The sequence below is a fragment of the Sciurus carolinensis genome, chromosome 2 (assembly GCF_902686445.1).
Source record: "Sciurus carolinensis chromosome 2, mSciCar1.2, whole genome shotgun sequence".
Taxonomy (NCBI): Eukaryota; Metazoa; Chordata; class Mammalia; order Rodentia; family Sciuridae; genus Sciurus; species Sciurus carolinensis.
In genome coordinates this window covers 38,413,682-38,437,572 of record NC_062214.1, presented here as the reverse complement: position 1 = coordinate 38,437,572, position 23,891 = coordinate 38,413,682, and the positions used below count along the sequence as shown (strand labels likewise).

The 23,891-nt window shown below is 34.6% G+C and overlaps 1 protein-coding gene across 6 annotated transcripts in view; it reads left to right on the top strand.

Moving 5' to 3' along the window:
* Tasp1 (taspase 1) overlaps positions 1-23,891 on the top strand; it is a 319,195-nt gene that overhangs the window by 72,108 nt on the left and 223,196 nt on the right. For all 6 annotated transcript variants that reach the window (XR_007107125.1, XM_047540631.1, XM_047540628.1 and 3 more), the window contains one exon: positions 14,911-15,017. Coding sequence is in view for 5 of the 6 variants with exons in the window: in XM_047540631.1 (XP_047396587.1) it covers positions 14,911-15,017 (107 nt within the window). In the remaining variant the exon portion in view is untranslated. The remainder of the gene's footprint in view (positions 1-14,910; positions 15,018-23,891) is intronic.

The window sequence follows — 23,891 nt, the reverse complement described above, 5'->3', positions numbered from 1 at the left end:
GAGGATAGCCAACTTAGCACTTTGGACATAGGGGCTACATTAACTCTAGTAGCATTGAGACTAACAATTTGAGATCTAAGAATAGCAGTAAGATTATCAAATGTATAAGACCAATTTGTTTGTAGCTGAGCAGACAAGATTCTAGACAAGTTTGCTGCATAGCTAAAGTTATGGTAAGCTACAGGTGTAACGCACAGTCCCGTCAGACGATAAATACATCCCACGTTTAACAGTTCTTGTAAGATGTCCATTTGTTCCTGAAGCAAGTCCACTCGCTGGTTTACTAAAAGAATCCCTGCTTTTAAGTGTTGATCCACTGTCTGCTGAGTAGATAAGGCAGTAGCAGTCTGTTGAACCACCTTAATGATTGTGGCTGCAGATTGTACAGATGTAGTTAAGGCTACAGCTGCTGCAGTGGCAGCTGCCGTTGATGCAACTATAGCGGTAATGACTGCTGCGGTGATTCCAAAATCTCTCCTATTTCTGGAAAGCAATACTGGCAATTCATCATCTGTAACAGAAACTGGTATGGGCAAGAAAGTAGGAACACACATTAAGTCTGCCAGCAGGAACCTAGAAGCATTTTAACATTGAGAGATAGCACAAATCTGAAGTACAATTGAGAGAAGCAGTTGTTTTGTTACATAGTTGAACTGTTCCTCCTAAGAGACTAAAAAGAGGTAGTAAGTTAGTTTATTCCGTGGAAACACACAAACTGAGCCACAGCTCCAGTAAAGCACCGGGTTACCCTTATTACCCAGAGTTAAAAAACCCCAAACAAAGAGACAAAGAGAAAGTTTATCTTTAGGGGACCTGAAGGTCTCCTCTATTCCCCCTTTTTGTTTATAAAGAGTATTTTTGAGGGTGAGATGTGTATGTTTAACAATACCTTGTTTTTGTGGGTTATAAGGTACATCTGTGGTTAGAGTTATTTTAATTTTAGTGAGGAATTGGTTCTTACCAATTTTAGTTTTTAAAGAAAAATTTAGACTTTATAATGTAGTACAATCTTTAACAGTTGCTTAACCATAATTGTATAAACCCCTATTTTTAAGACAATTGTTTTAAAGAATAAAACTTAAGAGACACAGAGTTAAGAATGAATTAGTGTTATTAAGAAAACTTTGTTATATTACCATGTCATTTTACCATATAGATTAAACTTTGGCTTATATCAGAACATTAGTATGTCACCTTAGGAAAAACCTTAAATAGCTTTAGCTGATTTACATACATACAACCAACTTAGTTACACACAGACTTGTTGAAACTTGCCCTTTATTACATATAGACTTCCTTATCCAGAAACATTTTCTTTTCCTTTTTATTAAATACATTTTTAAACCCAGAACCTTTTATTTTTTCTTTTTTATTTGTTGACCCCTTTTTGTTCACATTCTGAAACAACTCTTATGAAATTTCTGAATTTAGATAAATCACTCTATTTTAATAAGATTAAATATTTTGTTGTTTATAGTACTCTTAATTGAAACACAGTTGAAACTTTTGGGACCCTTTATATATAGAATTTCACTTGTTAGGACATAACTCTTAGTAACCTTGTTTTTAGTTTAGTGATGACACAAAGCAAGTTTAAACCCTTTTATTTAACATCCTATGAGAACACCAATAAGGATTAAGTATGATACCCCATGGAATTTGAGGAGTTAAGAGTACCTGATGTTATTTAACAATTAGCATTTTAACTTTGTAAATTAACCAGACGTCTCTACAAACACATTTGAGTAATCCCATATGTGTTAACTCCAATTTATTTATTTTATAAAAACCAAGATATCAGACAAGTGTCCTGAACAGGATCCGTTGCCTCTTCCCTGCTGAAGAAAAGTCCTAGAAGCAATTGATATTAGACATTGTTTAACATTAACATTTCATTAGTTTGACCACCTGGAGACTTGCAAGTTATTTTTAAAGATATTTTACTTTCATTAGTTTACCCAATTTAAATTGAACCTATTTAAATCATGTGAATAAAAGTATTTGGATCCATTTTTAAATTTTAATTTTAAGAGCGCTCAGTTTTGACAAAACATGACGTTAGACAGCACAACATAACATAACACAAAATCAAAGGCCTTGTAACTTTATAGGTAAATGTTCATTGCAATGAAACAGCTGTTCAAAAACTCTAGTTGAATAAAAAATAGAACTGATCAAAAAAAAATCATTAACCTAGGTATGCAAGATCAAAATTATGAGCTCAAAAATACAGCATTAAAGAAAAAACAAAACAAGAATCCTGAAGAATAAGTTAGTTTTGTGTAGCGGCCCAGGAGTTTAAAACGGACACTTCTCTTTTTTTTTTTTTTTCTTTTTTTTCTTATCTTCAGGCTACCCCCCTTTTCTCCTTGAGACGCTGTAGTTACATTCCAATGTGGCTTCAGCAAGGCCAGGCAGGGGGAGGGAGGATCACCCAGGACTTTTTAACCCTTTTTTTACCTGGTTGAGAAATCAGGTTAGGTTTGAATGCAGAAAATCACAAAACATTATTTTTTATTACTTTTAAGGAATGGAGCTGCTGAGCTCTCTGCCTAGGGGGACCCTCCCCTAAACTGATTTCCCTCTTTCTAACAAGTTGTTCCTTACACCCACTTTCATTTTTATTTTTGTTTGTCCCTGATCTTATTGACGCCCTTTTTGATGTTTTAGACCTTTTCTCTTATATTTTCTCCAAAACCTGACTGTCCTCAGTCAGAGGCTCCACAAAAGAGTGTTTTTTAACTATTGCCCACAGGTCTCGAGTCTTCACCGGTGTCAATGTCATCATTAATAGGGCGCTTAGACTGCATTGTTAGCTTCCCAAATGTCCTTTCTAGCTCCCCCCCTGAAAATTCCTCTTTTGAATCTTCCCCTTCTGAGTTATTATTTCTTTCTGAGTTCTGAGAACAGAACCGTTTCTCTTTAATCTCTTCTAAAACCTGACTTCCCTCTTCCAGGGGTCCCTTTAGATTTTGTTTATCTTTATGTTGTAAGCAAGATTTAATCAGGGACCAAATAGCTAAAGTTCCAACAGGTAACAGCTTTTGCTTTTTTGTTATGTGTAGATCCTCTCCCAGGTGCTTCCACTGAGGAATATATTTAACAACCCTTTATCTAAAAACCACGGAGAGACCTTTTTTATGGTATCAAGGAATGCTTAAGCTGTTCTGCCTTCAGCGGCGTTCCGTGATTCCCCAACAACTCCCTAAGAGGCTGCTGCATTCCAGTCTTAGACAGTTCTGTTCCTATGATTAAATCTTACAGCACTAAGAGCTCCAAGCACGCAAACAAGCCACACAACAAACACAAAAATAACACACCACACACACAATTTGGTACCACTGCATCTATCTATGTAGACTCAATTTTGCTGGGTTCCCTACCCTGCACTGCCGGACTCAAGGTCTTGAAATGAATATCACTGACGGACTCAAGGTCTTAATATGAATATCACTGACGGACTCAAGGTCTTAATATGAATATCACTGACGGACTCAAGGTCTTAATATGAATATCACTGACGGACTCAAGGTCTTAATATGAAAATAAATACTTACCTTTTACTTTACCTGTAGAGCTCCCGGGTTTCGGCGCCACCTATCGCACTCCCTGCCCACAGAGAGACACGACACCTGGTTCTTTTCAGCTCTTTATTGCGCGCGTCTGCCATGGTTTCTCTCTCGCTTCTTCTTCCTCATAGTTCTTTCTTTGTTCTCTCTTTGAGGAACTTACACTTCAATATCTATAGTACAGTAACCAAACAGCATTTTTGCACGAGGGGAGAGCATTAACAGATACAGGCAGCAAAGGCAGGCATACAGTGGACCTGTACTGTCCATCAGGGAGCTTAGCCAATCCCTGGAACTTCCTCAAAATAATGTCAGTTGTTTATGCAAAAGCCAACCGCACTGGCAGCCTGCCAGGCACCATCTTAGCCTTGCCACACCTAGGGCCAGGGGTCCGGCCGAAACCCCGACATCTTATGTCTCTAGAAACCTGTTGATGTCTTTGAGATTTTCTATTTTGTTGGAGTATAGATTTTCAAAATAGCTTCTAATTGTGTTTTGTTTTTCAGTAGTGTCTGTTGTGATATTTCCTTGATTATTCTGAATTTTAGTAATTTAAGGTTTCTCTCTCCTTTCCTTTGTTAGTTTGACTAAGGGTTTATCAATTTTGTTTATTTTTTCAAAGATATTTTATTTTTTTATTTTGTCAATTTTTTCAGTTGTTTCTTTTGTTTCAATTTCATTTATTTCAGCTCTGATTTTAACTATTTCCTGTCTTCTACTACTTTTGGTGTTGCTCTGTTTTTCTTTTTCTAGGACTTTGAGCTGTAGTGTTAGGTCATTTATTTGTTGACTTTTTCTTCTCTTATGAGCTCCATGAAATGAATTTTCTTCTTAGTACTGCTTTCATAGTGTCCCAGAGATTTTGATATGTTGTATCTTTATTCTTGTTTACCTCTAAGAATTTTTTTATTTCCCCCCTGATGTCTTCTGTTATCCATGCATCATTCCATAGTGTATTATTTAATCTCCAGGGGTTGGAATAGTTTCTGTTTTTTATTTTGTCATTGATTTCTAATTTCATTCCATTATGATCTGATACACTACAAGGTAATATCTCTATCTTTTTGTATTTGCTAAGAGTGCTTTGTGGCATAACATATGATATATTTTAGAGAAGGATCCATATGCTGCTGAGAAGAAAGTGTATTTGCTCATTGATGGATGGAATATTCTATATGTCTGTTAAGTCTAAATGATCAATTGTGTTATTTAAATGTATGGTTTCTTTGTTCAATTTTTGTTTGGAAAATCTGTCCAGTAGTGAAAGTGGGTGTGTTAAAGTCACCTAGTATTATTGTGTTGTGGTCTATTTGGTTCCTGGAATTGAGAAGGATTTGTTTGACATACGTGGATGAGCCTTTGTTTGGGGCATAGATAGTTATGATTGTTATGTCTTGCTGATTTATGCTTCCCCTAAGCAGTATGAAATGTCCTTCTTTATCCCTTCTGACTAACTTTGGCTTGAAGTCCTCTTTGTCTGATATGAGAATTGATACTCCGACGTTTTTGCTGTGTCCCCATGCATGGTATGCTTTTTCCCATCCTTTCACCTTTAGTCTGTGGGTATCTTTTCCTGTGAGTCTCTTGCAGGCAGCATATTGTTGGATCTTTTCTTTTTAATACAGTCTGCCAGTCTGTGTCTTTTGATTGATGAGTTTAGGCCATTAACATTCAGGGTTATTATTGAAATGTGATTTGTATTCCTAGTTATTTTGGCTTATTTTTGGTTTTCAACTTGACTTGGTTTCTCCTTTATTTGGCTATTCCTTTAGGCTAGTTCCTCCCTTTGCTGACTTACATCATTGTTTTTCATTTCTTCCGCATGGAATATTTTACTGAGAATGTTCTGTAGTGCCGGCTTTCTACTTGTAAATTCTTTTAGCTTTTGTTTATTTTGTAAGGATTTTATTTCATTGTCAAATCTGAAGATAAGTTTTGCTGGGAATAAGATTCTTGGTTGGCATCCATTTTCTTTCAGAGCTTGAAAAATGCTGTTCCAAGCCCTAGCTTTTAGGGTCTGGGTTGAGAAATCTGCTGATATCCATATTGGTTTCTCTCTTAATGTAATTTGATTTTTTTCTCTTGCAGCCTTTAAAATTCTGTCTTTATTTTGTATGAAATATAATGAAAATTATATTTTCATTATAATGTGCCTTTGCGTGGACACATTTTGTAATGTTACAGTTGTAATTTTGTACATTTGGTGTCCTATAAGCCTCTTGTAGTTGATTTTCCATTTCATTCTTCAGATTTGGGAGATTTTTCTGATATTCTTTCATTGAATAGATTGTTCATTTGGTGTCCTATAAGCCTCTTGTAGTTGATTTTCTATTTCATTCTTCAGATTTGGGAGATTTTTCTGATATTCTTTCATTGAATAGATTGTTCATTCCTTTGGTTTTTTTTCTTGGTACCTTCCTTAATCCCAATAATTCTTAAAGTTGGCCTTTTCATGATATCCCATAATTCTTGTAGATTATGTTCATGATTTCTTACCATTTTCTCTGTTTGGTCAACTTTCTTTTCAAGATTAAATATTTTATCTTCAATATCTGATGTTCTGTCTTCTAGGTATTCTATCCTATTCATTATGCTTTGTATGGAGTTTTTAATTTGGTTTATTGTTTCCTTCATTTCAAGAATTTTTTTTTTTTTTGAGAATCTGTATCTCTTTATTTAAATGATTCTTTGCTTCCTGCATTTGCTGTTTTAACTGTTGATTGGTGTGATCATTCAATTCCTTCATTTGCTCTCTTATCTCATTGTTTGCTTCTCTGATCAATTTAATTATGTACATTCTGAACTCCCTTTCAGACATTTCTTCTGCCATGCTGTCATTGGATTTTATTGATGTAGCATCTAGGTTTGTTTGGGACACTTTCTTCCCTTGTTTTCTCATATTGCTCAGGTATCTTCCCCTCTAGGAGTGCAAATCTGAGGTATTGCAGTTTCCCCCCCATAGACTTATAGTGTCCCTGCAGGTTTCCAGTAACTTACCTCCTCGTCTTCTACAGCCTGAAGTCTTGGAGGAAATTGATAATGCAGTGACCCAAAAAGGATGCTGCCCTTCTAGGGATGGTGGCCACCAGGTTGGGTATATTTCCTGCTAGTGGGCGGAGGCACCTCCATGTGTTGACAGATGGTCAACCGAAGGGGCACTAGACTGTGGACTGAGGCCTGGCTGGTCTGGGCCTGGGTCTCTGTTCCTATCTCCCTGGTGGGAATGTCTCCCCTCGTGTTTCTGCAGTGGTCCTGGCTTTCTTGTCCTACCTTCCTGGCAGGAAAGTCTTGCCTGGCGGCTCTGTGTTGGTTGCTCTCTCAATATTTCTTATTGAATCCTGAGTCATGGAGCGACATGGAATGCAGTCACCCTCTAGTCCACCATTTCAGATCTCTCTGTATACTTTTGATAAGACTAGCTTCCTTAAGTCATGCTATTAATGACCACATACTAACTAAGAGCAAAGGCTTTAGAAACATACACCCTTGTGTGGCCCCAGGCAAGTTAACCTCCAAGAAACTTTTCTTATGGAGATTTTTCTATTGACTATATTTTCTGCTCTTGTATTTTTTCTTTGAACAGGATACTTTGAAAGATAATACGATTGATATAACAGATTTATGGACCAATTCTATTAGCCCTTGCTGCCATTTTTTAACTTTCCCAGTGATGATGTTTTGCATTTTTTATTTTGAAATAATGGTAAATTTTCATGTAGTTGTAAAAAATAATGTGGAGAGATCTCATGTTCCCTTTGTCCATTTTTCCTCAATGATAACAAAGTTATAATACAATATCACAACCAGAATATTGACATTGATATAGTCCAAATACAGAATACTTCCATCTCCACAAAGGTCTGTCATGTTATCCTTTTTATGACTGTACCCACTTCCCTGCTACCTTAACCTTTGGTAAACATAAATATATCATCCATTTGTATAATTTTTTTTTTCAAGATTATTATATAAATGGTAGTATACAGTATGTAACCCTTTGGGACTGACTTTTTTTTCTTTCCTTCTTTCACACAGTATAATTCTGTGGCGATTCATTCAGGTATTTGTGTTTATGGATAGGTTGTTTCTCTGTATTCCTGAGTATCCCATAGTATGAGTGTGCCTTTGTTTGGCTATTTACCCATTGAAAGAAATCTATATTATTGTGAGTTTTTTACTGTTATAAGTGGAACTGCTATAAGCATTAATGTATGTTTATTTTGGCTCTTTTATAAAATTGTAGTAAAATACATAGAACATAAATCTTAGCTTATTTATATTTTTTAATTGTATAGCTCAGTAGCTTTAAGTATATATATTGGAACCATCATTACCATTGTATACAGAATTCCTTTCATCTTGCAATCTGAAACTGTACTAATTTAAATAGTAATTCCATATTACCCCTCCACTTAACCCATATAATAGTACATTTCTGTCTCTATGATTTCTTCTTTGTGCCTATGAATTTAAAATGATTCTAGGTACCTTGTATTGTATAGTGGAATCATATAGTACTTGAGATTTTTTTAATGACTTATTTCTCTTAACATGATATTCTTGAGGTTAGTCCATGTTGCAGCATGTGTCAGAATTTATTTTTAAGATATAATAATATTCCATTGTATGCATCTATACATTTTGTTTTGTTTACCCATGTGTCCATTGATGATTATTTGGTTTACTTCTTTTTGGCTATTGGACATAATACTGCTGTGAACTTGGCATGTGTACAGATATCTGAACCTCTACTTTCATTTTTTTAGATCGCTAAAGTGGAATTGATTGATGAAATTGTAATTATATTTTTAATTTCTTAAGTAGCTGTCATACTATTTTCTGTGGTGATTGCATTATTTTACATTCTTACTATCACTGCACCAGGATTTCTTCACATCCTCACCAACATTTTTTCTTTTCTTCTTTAAAATAATAGGTATCTTAATGGATGCAAGGCACTATCTTATTGTGATTTTAATTTTATTTTTCATGATCATGATATTGCACATGTGCTTATTGACCATTTTTATGTCTGCTTTAGAAAATTTCTTTTCATGTCCTTAACCTGTGTTTTTGATTGGGTTTTGTTGTTGAGTTATAGGAGTTCTTTATATATTCTGAGTTCTAACACTTTATTAAATACATGATTTGTGAATATCTTATCCCATTGTATGTGTTGCCTTTTTGTGCCCTTTGATGCACAGAAGTTTTAAATTTTAATACAGTATGATTTATCTTTTTTTTTCTTTTGTTGCCTGCGTTTTGGTGTTATGTTCAATCTTTTCTGTTATTTTTTCAACATAATTTGTTTGAAAGATTATCTTTTCCCCATTGAATGATATTGATGTCCTTACTGAAAATCATTTGAACATATATGTAAGGGTTTATTTCTGAACTCTTTTCTGTCTTTTGCTTATAATCTTATTGGGGACTCAGTGTGTGATGATCAGATTCAAAAATCTCTCTTTGTCTTTGTCTTTTGACAATTAAAAATAAATTTTAAAATATTTTTCAAATTGAATAATATTAGTGCATTTTTGAGGGGCATAGTATGATGATTTGATACATGTATACAATATACAATGTTTAGTGACTAAATCAGGGTTATTAGTATTGCCAGCTGAAGAATTTGTCATATCTGTATGTTGGGAACCTTTTGGACTCTTGTAGTTGTTACCTGTTGTGCTGTAAAATACTGAAACTGATTCTTTCTATCTCTATTTTTGTACTCATAATCCAGCCTCTGTCCCTCCTTCATTCTGTCTCTAGTGACCGCTATTCTACTCTCCTCTTCTATGAGATCAATTTTTTTAGTTTCCACATTGCGTAAGAACATGCAGTATTTGTCTTTCTGTGTCTGGTTTATTTCATCTAACATGATGGTCTCCAGTTCCATTCCATGTTCCTACAAATGATAGAATTTATTATTTTTTAGGAACAAATAATTTTTTTACATATACATCACATTTTCTTTATCCATTTATTCTTTGCTGTGCATTTTGGTTAATTCTATATCTTGGCTATTGTGAATAGTGCTACAATAAACATGGGAGTGCAGGATTTCTTTGACATAATGATTTCATTTCCTTTGGATATATATCCTGTAGTGGGATTGCTGGTTATATGGTAGTTATATTTTTAGTTTTCTTGGGGACCTCTGTATGGTGACTATATTAACTTATATTTCTATCAACAGTGTATAATATTTCTCCATTCTTTACATATTTATCAGCATGTGTTTTTTTTTTTTTTTGCCTTTTTTGATAATAGCCATTTTAATTGAGGTACGGTGTTATGTTATTGTGGTTTTGTTTTGTGTTTTTCTGATTATTATTGATATTATGCATTTTTTCTAATTTTTTTGTTGATTTTAATCTTATTCTATTGAAGCCAAAGAAAATATGTGGTGTGATCTCAGTTTTTAAAAATTTGTTGAGACTTACTATGTGTGGTTAACATGTTGCCTAGACTAGAGAATGTTTCATGTGCTGATGAGAAGTATATGTATTCTTCCTTGTTAAAAGAAATGTTCTATAGATGTTTGTTAGGTCCATTTGGTCTGCAGGGTAGATTAATTCCAATGATTTTTTATTTATTTCCTGTCTGGATGATCTGTCCATTATTTCAAAGTAGAGTGCTGAAGTCCCCATCTATTATTGTATTGAAATCTATTTCTTCCTTTAGATAATATTTGCTGTATATATTTGGGTACTCAGTATTGGATACATATGTATTTGCAATTGTTATATCTTCTTGCTTAATTGATTCAGTTTTTATTATATAATGAAATACTTTATCTCTTTTCTGACTTTTTTTTTCTTTTACAAATTTTGACTTAAAATCAGTTTTATCTCACCCAAGGATAGCTTTTCCTGCTCACTTTTGTTTTCCATTTTTGTAGGATTTTTTTTACTCTCCTTCTCTTTGATTCTGAATGTGTTATTACTGGTGAAGTGAGTCTCTAGTCGGCAGTGTATTATTGGACCTTGTGTTTTTATTCATTTGGCCAGTCTATATATTTTGATTAGAAAATTTAATATATTTGCATTAAAGGTTATTATTGATAGGTAAGACCTTACTCCTGTAATTTTTTTGTTTCCTGATTATTTATATATTGTTCATTTCCTTCTCTTTAATTGCATACCTTATGGTGTGGTGGTTTTCTGTGGTGATAAGGTTTGATTCTTTTATGTGTGTGTGTGTGTGTGTGTGTGTGTATGTGTTTTACCAGTGAGTTCTAGTCTTTTATATGTTTTTATGATGGTTATCATCATCCTTTTGCTCCTAAATGTAGTGCTCCCTTAAGTCTTTCTTGGGAGATTGGTCTTGTAGGGATAATTCCCTCAGAATTTGCTCACTTGCTAAAGAAAGTCCCCTTCATTTCAAAAGGATGGGGTTTTTGGGGTATGTGTTCTTGGTTGGCAGTTTTTTTCCTTCAGAACTGAACATATTGTTCCATTTCCATTTGTCCTGTAATGTTCTTACGGAGAGAACTCTTGTTAGTCTAATGGGGATTCCCTTATATGTGGCTTGATGGTATCTATGCTCTTGCTATGTTTGTCATTGGCTTATGACATGGCAGTTTAACTATAATATGCATTGGAGATGTTCTATTTTGGTTGGACTCCTGCATCTGGATGTTCATATCTCTTTTAAAACTTGGGAAATTTTTAGCTATTATTTCATTAAATGGGTTCTCAATTCTTTTTACTTCTCTTTTTCTTTAGGAGCTCTTATAATGTGAATATTTGTTTTCTTTATGGTGTAGCATAGTCCCGTTAGTTTTTATTCTTTTTGTTTGTTCCTTTATTTTTATTTATTTGTTTATTTTGAAGTCCTGGTTATCAAACACAGAGCTTTTTGCACATATTAGGTGAGCACTCTACCACTGTTTTATTTTCATTTTTTGCAGTGCTGTGAATTAAACCAAGAGCCTTGGCATGCTAGGCAAGTGCTTTACCACTAAACTACATCTCCAGCGCTATGCATTTATTTATTTTTTTAATGCAACTGAGTTATTTCAAAAGACCCATCTTCAATTCAGAAATTATTTCTTTTACTTGGTCTAGTCTGTTGTTGAACATATGTGTGTGTGTGTGTGTGTGTGTGTGTTGCTTGGGATTGAGCTCAGGGCCTCTTGTGTGCTAGACAAGTGCTCTACCACTGAGCTATCCATCTCTGTTGTTGAAATTTCAATTGTGTTTTTTATTTCATTGATTAAATTCTTCAGCTCCAAGATTTCTGTTTTTTAGAAAAATGATTTCTACTTCTTTGTTAAATTTTTCATTCTGTTCATGAATTATTTTCCTTATTTTGTTGAATTGTCTACCTATATTTTCTTGCATCTTACTAAATTTACTTAGGATCATTATGTTAGATTCCTTTTCATGCATTTAAGAAATTTCTTTCATATGAGGGTCTATTTCTGGAAAGTTGTTGTGTTCCTTTGGTAGTTTCATGCTTCCTTGTTTTTTCATGCTTCTTGTGTCCTTATATTGATGTCTGCATATCTGGTTTAACAGTTGCCTCTTCTAATTTTCTGGAGTAGCTTTCATTTCAAAAGATCTTTTCCTTTAGATACTTATTGGGCAGGTGCTTTGGCTTTGACTTTGGTTCTAAGTATATACTAAAGTGTAGCTTTTTTATGATTTCTTCAGCTACAGTCAACCTCAGTGGAGTCTGCAAGTGCCTCAGTGATTTGTATTGCATGTGTTTCTGGAGGTAATGGTGTGACTTTGCTGTGGTCCTGGAGCATCAGGGATACATGACCTCAGATCCTATGGAGGTGAATGTTGATGGCATTTGCACCACCAGCTTTGACACTGAGGTCACCAGCTGCATAGGGGCCTGTCCTGAGGTCCTGCAGAGGAACACACTGATGGTGGTTTATTTTCCAGCAGTGGCAACTGTGATTGATCCTGGGGTATAAGCCCTGACACTGGGGATGTTGTCTATGGAGGGGTGCTTTGACAGTTTGATTATAATGTGGGTTGGGGTAAGTCTCTCAGATTTTCCTACTTTGGGTTCTTTTTGGATCTCTTGGATGTTTATATTCTAACTTTTATCAAATTTGGGAAGTTTTCAACCATTATTTATTTAAATTCACTTTCTTTCCTTCAATTCTTTTCTTTTGGGACTCCACAATATGTATATTTGCAAATCTATGCAAGGGCTCCAGTCAGACCAAAAATTTCTCAGAGGTTGTCTTTTTTTCCCATACCTTTTTACCTCCTTCTTATCCTTTTCCTTCACTTTCCTTTCCTTTCCTTTTCATTCCTCCTCCTCCTCTCATGTTCTGTGATCCAAGACAGTTTTGCCTGCAAAGCAGTTGCTAATATGATAGAGGAAGGGATGAATTGTTTTAGTTCTAGTTCAGTCTTTCTGAGGGTAAATAGCCCTTCAAATCCACGGCTTACTGTGGGGAGTTTCTACTATAATATTCTCCACATTTTGGTTTTAAACAAAAGTTTATTCTTAAATCTACAAGACTCTAAGACAATACTTCATTCTATTTGTAGGTGATAAAATATGTTAAAGGAGGAAATCCTGATATTTAAATGAAAATGGAATCAATGGTCACTATCATCTCAGTCACAAGGAATAGCTTACTCCCCGCCCCCCCCCCCCCCCCCCCGGATTTCTTAATTCCAGGGACCCTTCCCCATGACCTTCATTCACTTTTAGCTCCTCAAGTTTCTTCTGTTCTTTTTGTTTGTGCTCAAAAGTCTTACCTTCCTTATCTGTTTCCTTGGCCTGCTTCTTGGACTCTTTCAGGGACTTTTTCTTGCCTCCTTTGTAGCCAGACATGACATTTGCTGCCTCTACCCTATACCTTGCTACTCAAAACGCTCCACTTTAATATGTCCTAGGTTTGACTTGTTCTTTTCCTTGGTATTTAATGAAACATTAGTATGCTAGTTGTGGCAAGTGCTCAGAGTATAAAAATAGCATCAGTCCTTGGTTTATTCCCCAGAATTTACCTGTGTATTTTGTGTAAGGGTTTTAATGCTTCAAAACATGGTATTTTTCATTTGTATCCACCATTTTTAACAATATTCAATGAAAGATTTGCTCTGAATAACTTAGTCTGCTCTCGTAAGAAAATTCCAGTAACCTCTTTAGTGTTATGTTGGTGTTGAAATCTGTATATCAAATTTAAAATTTTTGATATATATGTTATCTAACTTAACAAATGTAATTTACTTTGATTAGAATATAGAATTTTGTTATATAATTTATTTAATTATATAATTATATAATATTGTTATATAATTCATTGTTATTATATAACATAAATATTACGTAATATTCATATATGTATATTATATATTTATATATATTATATAATACATTATATAATACATATATTGTTACTTAATGTATTATATGACATAATATTCTATAGGTTTAATTAGAAACCTATTTGCTGCTTCTTCAAATCTGCCTGGTCATTTCATCATTTTTTGTGCTTTAGTAATATTTTTAACATCTTCCTTTTATTTTTCATGATCTATACTTTGTATCTGATTATTTTAGTATCTGAGGTCTTTTCAGGTTAGACTATACTTTCTGCTATTTGACTGGCTTATATTCTTTTATTCTTGGTGGTTTACTTCTCATGTGTTTTGTGAATTTTTCTTTTTAAACTCTATTAATTGAAACATGGAATTATTTGAGGTCTTGGTAATTTAAGATATGTGTGGTTTTTTTTTTTTTTTTTTCAGGGACGATTTGCACTTGTATTTAAAGCATTACCACCCTGAGATCCCTCCCAACTCCTTTTCCAGGCCACATACATAATATGAATTCTCCTCTTAGATGTCTGAATACCATCCTCACTTAAAAATTTTCTGGGGAAACTTTTTCTCCCTTACATCTAGAATCAAGGCTGAGTCTTGAAACTTCTTGTATCATAATATGTGGTGACTTCCCTCCTTCCCACTTTTTTGGGTTTATCTTTTGGGGTTTCTCTCCTTTTTTGATAATCCCCAGTATGTTTTCTAATGCTGCATTATCTCCAGGTTATCTCTTGTCTTCTACATACAGAGACATACAAAACCAGAGTTGGAGGTAACATGAATCAATAGATGCCCCCCTGGGTTGCATCTACCTTCAGAACTCTCTTGTCTAGGCTTGATCTTTTTCTGAAATTTTTGACCTTAGTTATTTTTCTTATTCTCTTACTATATAAGGGTACATCAAAAAGTCTTTTTAAAAGCCCTTAATTCAACTTTCCTAAGGTTTTATTTTATTTTTTCTTCTGGAAAGTCTGCTCAGGATATCTCATTTGTCCCATTACCCTAATAAATCTCAAATGTTATTTTTAATGTTTCTTTTATAGGATTCAGTTTAGCTGCATTTAAAAGAAACAAGAGGAAACTAGAACTGGCAGAAAGGGTGGAAACAGATTTCATTCAACTAAAGAAAAGAAGACAATCAAGTGAAAAGGTCAGGAGGTTTTTAAAATATTAATTTATGTATCATAATGATATTGCCAACCTGCATTTAGATGTATAAGCTTTAGAATAGTACCGCCCTGTAAAACTATATGTACAACATAGGTACTTTTAAGCTTTAGAGTAGCTACATTATAAAAATAAAAAGATACAGGTGAAATTAATTTTAATAATTTATTTTACTTAAATCGGTGAATCTAAAATATTAATTTGAATTATAACCAATGGAAAAATTAATAATGAGCTGTTTTACATGTTATTAGGTATTAAGTTTTCAAAACTAGTCTGTCTATATTTTACACATTAAAATTTTGACCTGAGTTTCATTGGAAATATTTGATCTACATTTATATTTCTTAAATATCAACTGTTGAAAAAATAGATTTACATATTTAATTATTCTGGACATACTTAAAATTTTCTGATAGTTGAGCTGAATGTTTTAAAAATTAAATTAATTAAAATTTAATTCAATTAAAAATTCAGTATCTTATTTGTTCTTGTTTGATCTTTGCTGATCAATAGCAACATGTGACTCATGGCTACTGTTTTAGTCCTTACAGTTTTAGGTAGAGATTCTTAATATGGTTGTTCAGAGAGTTGACTGCTAAGTATAAGGAAATGTATATATATTGGACTTATGTAGATTATTTTATATACTCCTATATCACATCTTTGCTCTTTTTTCTGATACATTCTTTGCATTTCAGATGACAGCGTGCTATCATGAGTTCATGTATGGTATTCTTTAGGTGCTTTTAAGAGTAGAAAGAAATTGAAAACCATAGCATTGTTGCTCATTCTGTGGTTTGAAGGTTCATTAACACAGATCATGATGGGTGTCTGAGGTCATGTGGTCATTTGCTGTACCTTAGAATCTCATTAATAGAGATTCTGTATCATTCTGTATCAACTAGTTCTTCTGTAATGGCTCATATACTGATATATGCTAGCATAGTTTTATATTGTTTAACTGTATGTAAATGAATAATAAGTCACCTCTCATAGTAATAATTATTTTTTCAGTATGTTGCCACATGGGACAGTTAGTCAGTTTGATCCATATCTCTTTATTTTTCTGCTATAGAAAAGTAGGAATTTAGGAGGCAAATGAACAAATTAATAAGGAGATCCTGGTGAAAGTGAATAGTGTGGTTCTATTTCTTGGGTTTCTGCATACTATATGATATCCAGGTGAACAAATTTAGGACTTTTTTGCCCTTTAAAAAATTGTGATAAAATTTGCATCCAGTGAACAGTTCTATCACTTTTCATAATTGTATACATCCATGTAACCCAAAGATCTGTCAAGATAGAGTAATTTCCAATTCTTTTGTGTTTCCTTCTAGTCAATTTCTAACCTCTATAGGCAGCCACTATTCTGATTTTTATCACTAATATATGTATTGTAATGCTTTGAACTTTATATACATGGAATCATAGAGATGAACTCATTTCTGTTTGGCTTCTTTCACAAGATATTTTTGAGACATTGTATTACTAGTTCATTCTTTTTTATTATGAGGTAATATTCTCTAATGTGAATATACTGTAATTTGTTTATTTATTTTGTTGGAGGTTGTTTTTCCTCTAGTTTTTTACTATTATTAAAGTTGCTATGAAACTTAGAGGTTTTTTTTTGTGGATATCAGTTGAGGATTTTTATGCATAGAGATAGCACTGTATCTTATATGGAATATCTTAAGCTGGTCTTAATTCAAGTGGTTTATTTCTTTATTCACGATATGATATTCTGGATAGTAAGAAAAGAATGCTGAACAAGATGGAGAACGTTCATGCTCCAGTGAGACTTTATGTTTTAGTGGGCAGAGTCATAAACATATAATCACATAATTAAGATCGCTACTATGTTTGGTAACCATTATGAAGGGAAAAGGAAAAAACCAGAATCACGTAATGTAGTAACTTGGATTTCAAAAAGTCTGAAGACAGACTTGCTTAGTGTGATCAATAGAATCCCATTTGAAGGGTTAACATTTGTGGTGACATGTGAAAATTCAAACCAAATTTTATCTGACATGGTGACATATAAATATAATCACAGTGACTTGGGAGACTGAGGCAGTAGGATCTCATGTTTGAGGCCAACCTCAACAACTTATTGAGTCCCTGAGCAACTTAATGGGATCCTGTCTCACAATCAAAAATAGGGCTGGGAATGTAGCTCAGTGGCAGAGTGCCTCTGAGTCCAATCCCCAGTATGTTTGTATGTATGTATGCATGCATGTATGTATATAAGTACCTAACTACCTACCTAAATACTGAGTTCTACAGAATGAGCTGTATGTGTGGAGGCCCTGATGGGGATTTAGCATATTGGACAAAAGGAGAGGACAGTTGATATGCTTAAAACATAGGGGCAAATTAAGAATGGTATGAGATGAAGCCGAAGAGATAGATATGGGCTAGTGCTTTTGGGATCTGGTAGTTCATGAGGAGGAGTTTCAGTTTTATTTCAAGAATAATGGATAGCAATTAAAGTGCTTAAAGCAGAGAAGTAGTGCTCTCTCATTCATGTTTTATACAGTTCTCTGAGGCTGCTACATGGGAATCTGTCAAAGGGGGAGGCAAAATAGAAATTGGGGGACTAGTTAGGAAGTTATTACCTTTGGGAGAAGGTGGTACCTTGAAATTTGGATAACAGAGATTAAGATGGAGAGAAGCAAATAGATTCAGGATATATTTTGAGGGTTTCTAGAAAGACAGAAATTATTGATACTTTAGATAATTGGCAAGGAAGAGAAAAAGATTTTAGCTTGAGTAAGTAGGACACTGCCGTTTAGTAAAGTAAGGAAGGCTGGGAAGTTTGGCATATTGATAGAAGTGGGAAGTGGAAATCAAGAACTTAACTCATTGCCATTTAATGGATTTAGGTTTAGCAGTGCTTTCCATTTTCATGTAGATCATACTAACTGATGCCAACAACACTGTAAATACCCAAAGCCAATAAACTACCTTTTATTGTGCCGTGCTCTTCTATTCCTTTCACATGAATTAAATACCATTATGCTTGTTGCTTTCTGTAATGTAATTACATAATGCATTAGGTCTTGTGTAAGTTGATAAATAATGAGTTTAAAAAGAGTTGTCTGTCTGAGAACTAAGAGTTACTTGAACATTAAAAAAGTAGTCCGTTTGAAAAACAACTTGAAAAAGCAGAGTTGGAATTTTAAAAATCACTGTAGAGTTAAGTATGGGTTATTTGTATTCTTCGTGTAGAGTTTTTTGAGTTCTTTATATATTCTGGAAATTAGTGCTCTATCTGAAGTAAGAGTGGCAAAGATTTTCTCCCACTCTGTAGGCTCTCTCTTCGCATTGCTGATAGTTTCCTTTGCTGAGAGAAAGCTATTTAGTTTGAATCTATCCCAGTTGTTGATTCTTGCTTTTATTTCTTGTGCTATGGGATTCCTGTTAAGGAAGTCTGATCCTAAGCCAACAAGTTGAAGATTTGGACCTACTTTTTCTTCTATAAGATGCAGGGTCTCTAGTCTGATTTCAAGGTCCTTGATCCATTGTGAGTTGATTTTTGTGCAGGGTGAGAGATAGGGGTTTAGTTTCATTCTGTTGCATATGGATTTCCAGTTTTCCTTAGAAAACTTGGAATGGAACCACCATTTGACCCAGCTATACCACTCCTCGGCCTATACCCAAAGGACTTAAAATCAGCATACTACAGAGATACAGCCACATCAATGTTCATAGCTGCTCAATTCACAATAGCCAGACTGTGGAACCAACCCAGATGTTCTTCAATTGATGAATGGATAAAGAAACTGTGGTATATATATATACAATGTAATATTACTCAGCTATAAAGAATAATAAAATTATGGCATTTGCAGGCAAATGGATGAAATTGGAGAATATCATCCTAAGTGAGATAAGCCAATCTCAAAAATCCAAAGGGTGAATGATCTCACTGATAAGTGGATGATGACACATAATGGGGGGTGGGAGGGGGCAAGACTGGAGGAAGGAGGGACTTATAGAGAGAAAAGAGGGGTGGGAGGGGTGGGGGGGAAGGAAAAAATAACAGAATGAATCAAACCTCATTACCCTATGTAAATGTATGATTACGCAAATGGTATGCTGTTACTCCATGTACAAACAGAAACAACATGTATCCCATTTGTTTACAATAAAAATAAATTTAAAAAAGTATGGGTAAGTCAGCTGTAAAAGACTGAGAAAAGTCATAAAAATCTAGCTGCGCTCTGCATTTAGAGTGCTTTGTTAGTGTCTTTATCTTGTTCTATTTTAGGTAATATGAAATTTGAAATCATAGGATGATTCTCAAGAGTTATTTCCACCCTTCTTCTCCCTGATCAGTCTACAATCCATTATGATATAGTTTATAGAAGAAAGATGATGTGGAACATTATCTGTAGGACCACTTTCAAAGAAAAGGCTTTGGTCCTGTAAGAAAAAATTGGCTCATGAATGATCTTGTGTGTTTTAAACAATAAGAAAATGTTCAAGGTATTTTGTTAGTGTAGGTATCCATTAGAGTGACAAAATACCTGAGATAATTAACTTATAAGGAGGAATGGTTTATTTCACAGTTTTAGAGGCTTCAGTCCATATTGCATTGGCTTATTGCTTTTGGGTAATATAATATGATGGGGGCACATGGTAGGGGAAATAGCTCACCTCATCATAGACAGGAAATAAAGAGAAAGAAGAAGGGGTCGGTGTCCCAATATCTCCTTGAAGGCATGCCCCCAGAGAAATACTTCCTTCTACTAGGGTTGCCTCTTAAAGGTTCTATTACATCCCAAAAATGCCACAAACTTTCAGCCAAGTCTTTAACACATGGGCCTTTGGAAGATACTTATTGAAACCATGGCAGGTATTTTATTTTATTTTTTTTAATGATTCTGTCCTTTACCTAATAATTTTTCAACTTCTGAAAAATTTAACCAAGTACTCATCATATTTGATAAAAGAATTTCTGATAGAAAACTTGCTATGGCAGATAGAAATATTAGCTGTGGAGTTGGTTAATATGAGTGACACTTTGCTTGATGGGCAGGATGATTTGTTTATGGGTAGAGTGGGAGGGTGTTATGGTTTGGATGTGAGGCGTCCCCCATAAGTACATGTGTGAGATAATGCAAGAAGGTTCAGAGAAGAAACAATTAGGTGTGAGAATCTTAATCCAATCAGTGAATTAATCCTCTGATAGGAATTAACTGAGTGGTAACTGAAGGCTGGTAGGGTGCAGCTAGAGGAGGTGGGTCATTGGGGCATGACTTTGGCATATATATTTTGTATCTGGCAAGTGGAGTATCTCTCTCTCTCTCTCTCTCTCTCTCTCTCTCTCTCTCTCTCTCTCTCTCTCTCGGTGCTTTGTGATTATTACATGAGCTGCTTCCCTCTACCATGCTTTTCTGCCGTGACTTTCAGCCTTACCTTGAGCCCTGAGGAATGGAGCCAGCCTTCTAAGGACTAGCCTTCTAAGACCTCTGAAATCCTGAGCCCCTAAATAAGCCTTTCCTCCTCTACAATTGTGCTGGTTAGGTCCTTTAGTCTCAGTAGCAAAAAAAACTGACTAAAACAGAGGGAGTTACTTATTTGGAAATTTTTGGACTATAAATCTATGTAACTACTTGAGCTTACTTGAGACTAGATATGAGATCGGAAAATTGAATCCTGGGCCAATTCAACATAAAGTTGGGAGGAGGAGGGGCCAACCAAGTAAAAAAAAAAAAAAAAAAAGAATCAGTCAGTGAAACAGGTGTAACCAGAAAAAGTGTCTAGGAGCTAACAGGGGTGCATTACAGAGAAAGTCATTACCTGGATCAGATGCTGCTGAAAAGATAACTAATCAGACAGAGAACTGACCATTGAATTTGACCTCTGAGACTATAGATCTAGACAGGCACAGTTTCTTAAACAAAGTGAACCAGAGACTGGTATTGAATAAGTTGATCAGGGAGAAGAAAGGTGGAGATAACTCTTGAGAAGTTTTGAATGGAGTGCCAAGAGAGAGAGATGGGGTCAAGAATTAGCACCCTTACCATTCTGTGAATTAACTGTTAGTTCTGTAAATTCAGTGAGTGATTTAATAGTCACTTATTTTTTTTTGTTTTAATTTATTTTTATTGTAAACAAATGGGATACATGTTGTTTCTGTTTGTACATGGAGTAACAGCATACCATTTGCGTAATCATACATTTACATAGGGTAATAAGGTTTGATTCATTCTGTTATTTTTTCCTTCCCCCCCACCCCTCCCACCCCTCTTTTCCCTCTATAAGTCCCTCCTTCCTCCAGTCTTGCCCCCTCCCACCCCCCATTATGTGTCATCATCCGCTTATCAGTGAGATCATTCACCCTTTGGATTTTTGAGATTGGCTTATCTCATTTAGGATGATATTCTCCAATTTCATCCATTTGCCTGCAAATGCCATAATTTTATTATTCTTTATAGCTGAGTAAAATTACATTGTATATATATGCCACAGTTTCTTTATCCATTCATCAATTGAAGGACATCTAGGTTGGTTCCACAGTCTGTCATCTGCAAATAGTGATCATTTGAGTTCTTCTTTTCCTATTCATATCCCTTTAATTTCTTTGGTCTGTCTAATTGCTCCAGCTAGAGTTTCAAGGACAATGTTGAATAGAAGTGGTGAAAGAGGGCATTCCTGCCTTGTTCCAGTTTTTAGGGAGAATGCTTTCAGTTTTTCTCCATTTAGAATGATATTGGCCTTGGACTTAGCATAGAGTTTTTACAATGTTGAGGAATGTTCTAGTATCCCTGTTTTTTCTAGTGTTTTGAGCATGAAGGGGTGCTGTATTTTATCAAATGCTTTTTCTGCATCTATTGAAATAATCATGTGATTCTTAACTTTAAGTCTGTTGATATGGTGAATCACATTTATTGATTTCCGGATGTTGAACCAACCTTGCATCCCTGGGATGAAACCCACTTGATCATGGTGCACTATCTTTTTAATATGTTTTTGTATGCGATTTGCTAAAATTTTTGTTGAGAATTTTTGCGTCGATGTTCATTAAGGATATTGGTCTGAAATTTTTTTCCTCCATGTGTCTCTGTCTGGTTTAGGTATAAGGGTAATATGGGCTTCATAGAATGAGTTTGGTAGGGTACCCTCCTTTTCTATTCCTGGAATACTTTGAGAAGGATTGGAATGAGTTCTTCTTTGAAGGTCTTGTAGAACTTGGCTGAGAATCCGTCTGGTCCTGGGCTTTTCTTGGATGGTAGGTTTTTAATGGCTTCTTCTATTTCATTGCTTGATATTGATCTGTTTAAATTGTGTATGTCCTCCTGGTTCAGTTTGGGAGGAGCATATGTCTCTAGAAATTTGTCAATGTCTTTGGTAGTTTCTATTTTGTTGGGATACAAATTTTCAAAGTAGCTTCTCATTATGTTCTGTATCTCAATGGTGTCTGTCGTGATATTTCCTTTTTCATCACGAATTTTAGTAATTTGAGTCTTCTGTCTCCTTCTCTTTGTTAGTGTGGCTAAGGGTTTGTCTATTTTGTTTACTTTCTCAAAGAACCAACCTTTTGCTTGGTCAATTTTTTGAATTGTTTCTTTTGTTTCAATTTCATTGATTTCAGCTCTGATTTTAATTATTTCGTGTCTTCTACTACTTTTGGTGTTGTTCTGTTCTTCTTTTTCTAGGGCTTTGAGCTGTAATGTTAGGTCATTTATTTGTTGACTTTTTATTCTTTTCTGGAATGCGCTCCATGCAACGAATTGTCCTCTTAGTACTGCTTTCATAGTGTCCCAGAGATTTTGATATATTGTATCGTTGTTCTCATTGACTTCTAAGAATTTTTTGTCTCCTCCCTGATGTTTTTTGTTATCCATGTTTCATTCAATAGCATATTATTTAGTCTCCAGGTGTTGGAGTAATTTCTGTTTTTTATTGTGTCATTGATTTCTATTCTCAGTCTATTATGATCTGATAGAACCCAAGGCAGTATCTCTATTTTTTTGCATTTCCTAAGCGCTGCTTTGTGGCATAACATAAGGTTTATTTTTGGGAAGGTTCCATGTGCTGCTGAGAAGAAAGTGAATCCGCTCATTGATGGATAGAATATTCTATATATGTCTATTAAATCTAGGTTATTGATTGTGTTATTGAGTTCTATGGTTTCTTTGAATGGTTTTTGTTTGGAAGATTTATCTAGTGACAGTGGTGCGTTAAAGTCACCCAGAATTATTGTGTTGTGGTCTATGTGATTCCTGAAATTGAGAGGGATTTGTTTGATGTACAGGGATGCACCATTGTTTGGGGCATAAATATTTACTATCATTATGTCTTCCTGATTTATGGTTCTCTTAAGCAGTATGAAATGTCTTTCTTTATCCCTTCTGACTAACTTTGGCTTGAAGTTCACTTTATCTGATGTAAGGATGGAAACCCTTGCTTTTTTACTGAGTCCATGTGCGTGGTAGGTTTTTTCCCATCCTTTCACCTTTAGTCTGTGGATGTCTTTTTGTATGAGATGAGTCTCTTGTAGGCAGCATATTGTTGGGTCTTTCTTTTTAATCCATTCTGCCAGTCTATGTCTTTTGATTGATGAGTTTAGGCCATTAACGTTCAGGGCTATTATTGATATATGATTTGTATTCCCAGTCATTTGGCTTATTTTTGGTTTTTAAGTTGGCTTGGTTTCTCCTTTGAGTGTTTTTTCTCTAAGGTAGTTCCTCCCTTTGCTGACCTACATTGTTGTTTTTCATTTGCTCCTCATGGAATATTTTGTTGAGAACATTCTGTAGTGCAGGCTTTCTATTTGTTAAGTCTTTTAACTTTTGTTTATCATGGAAGGATTTTATTTCATCTTCAAATCTGAAGGTTAGTTTTG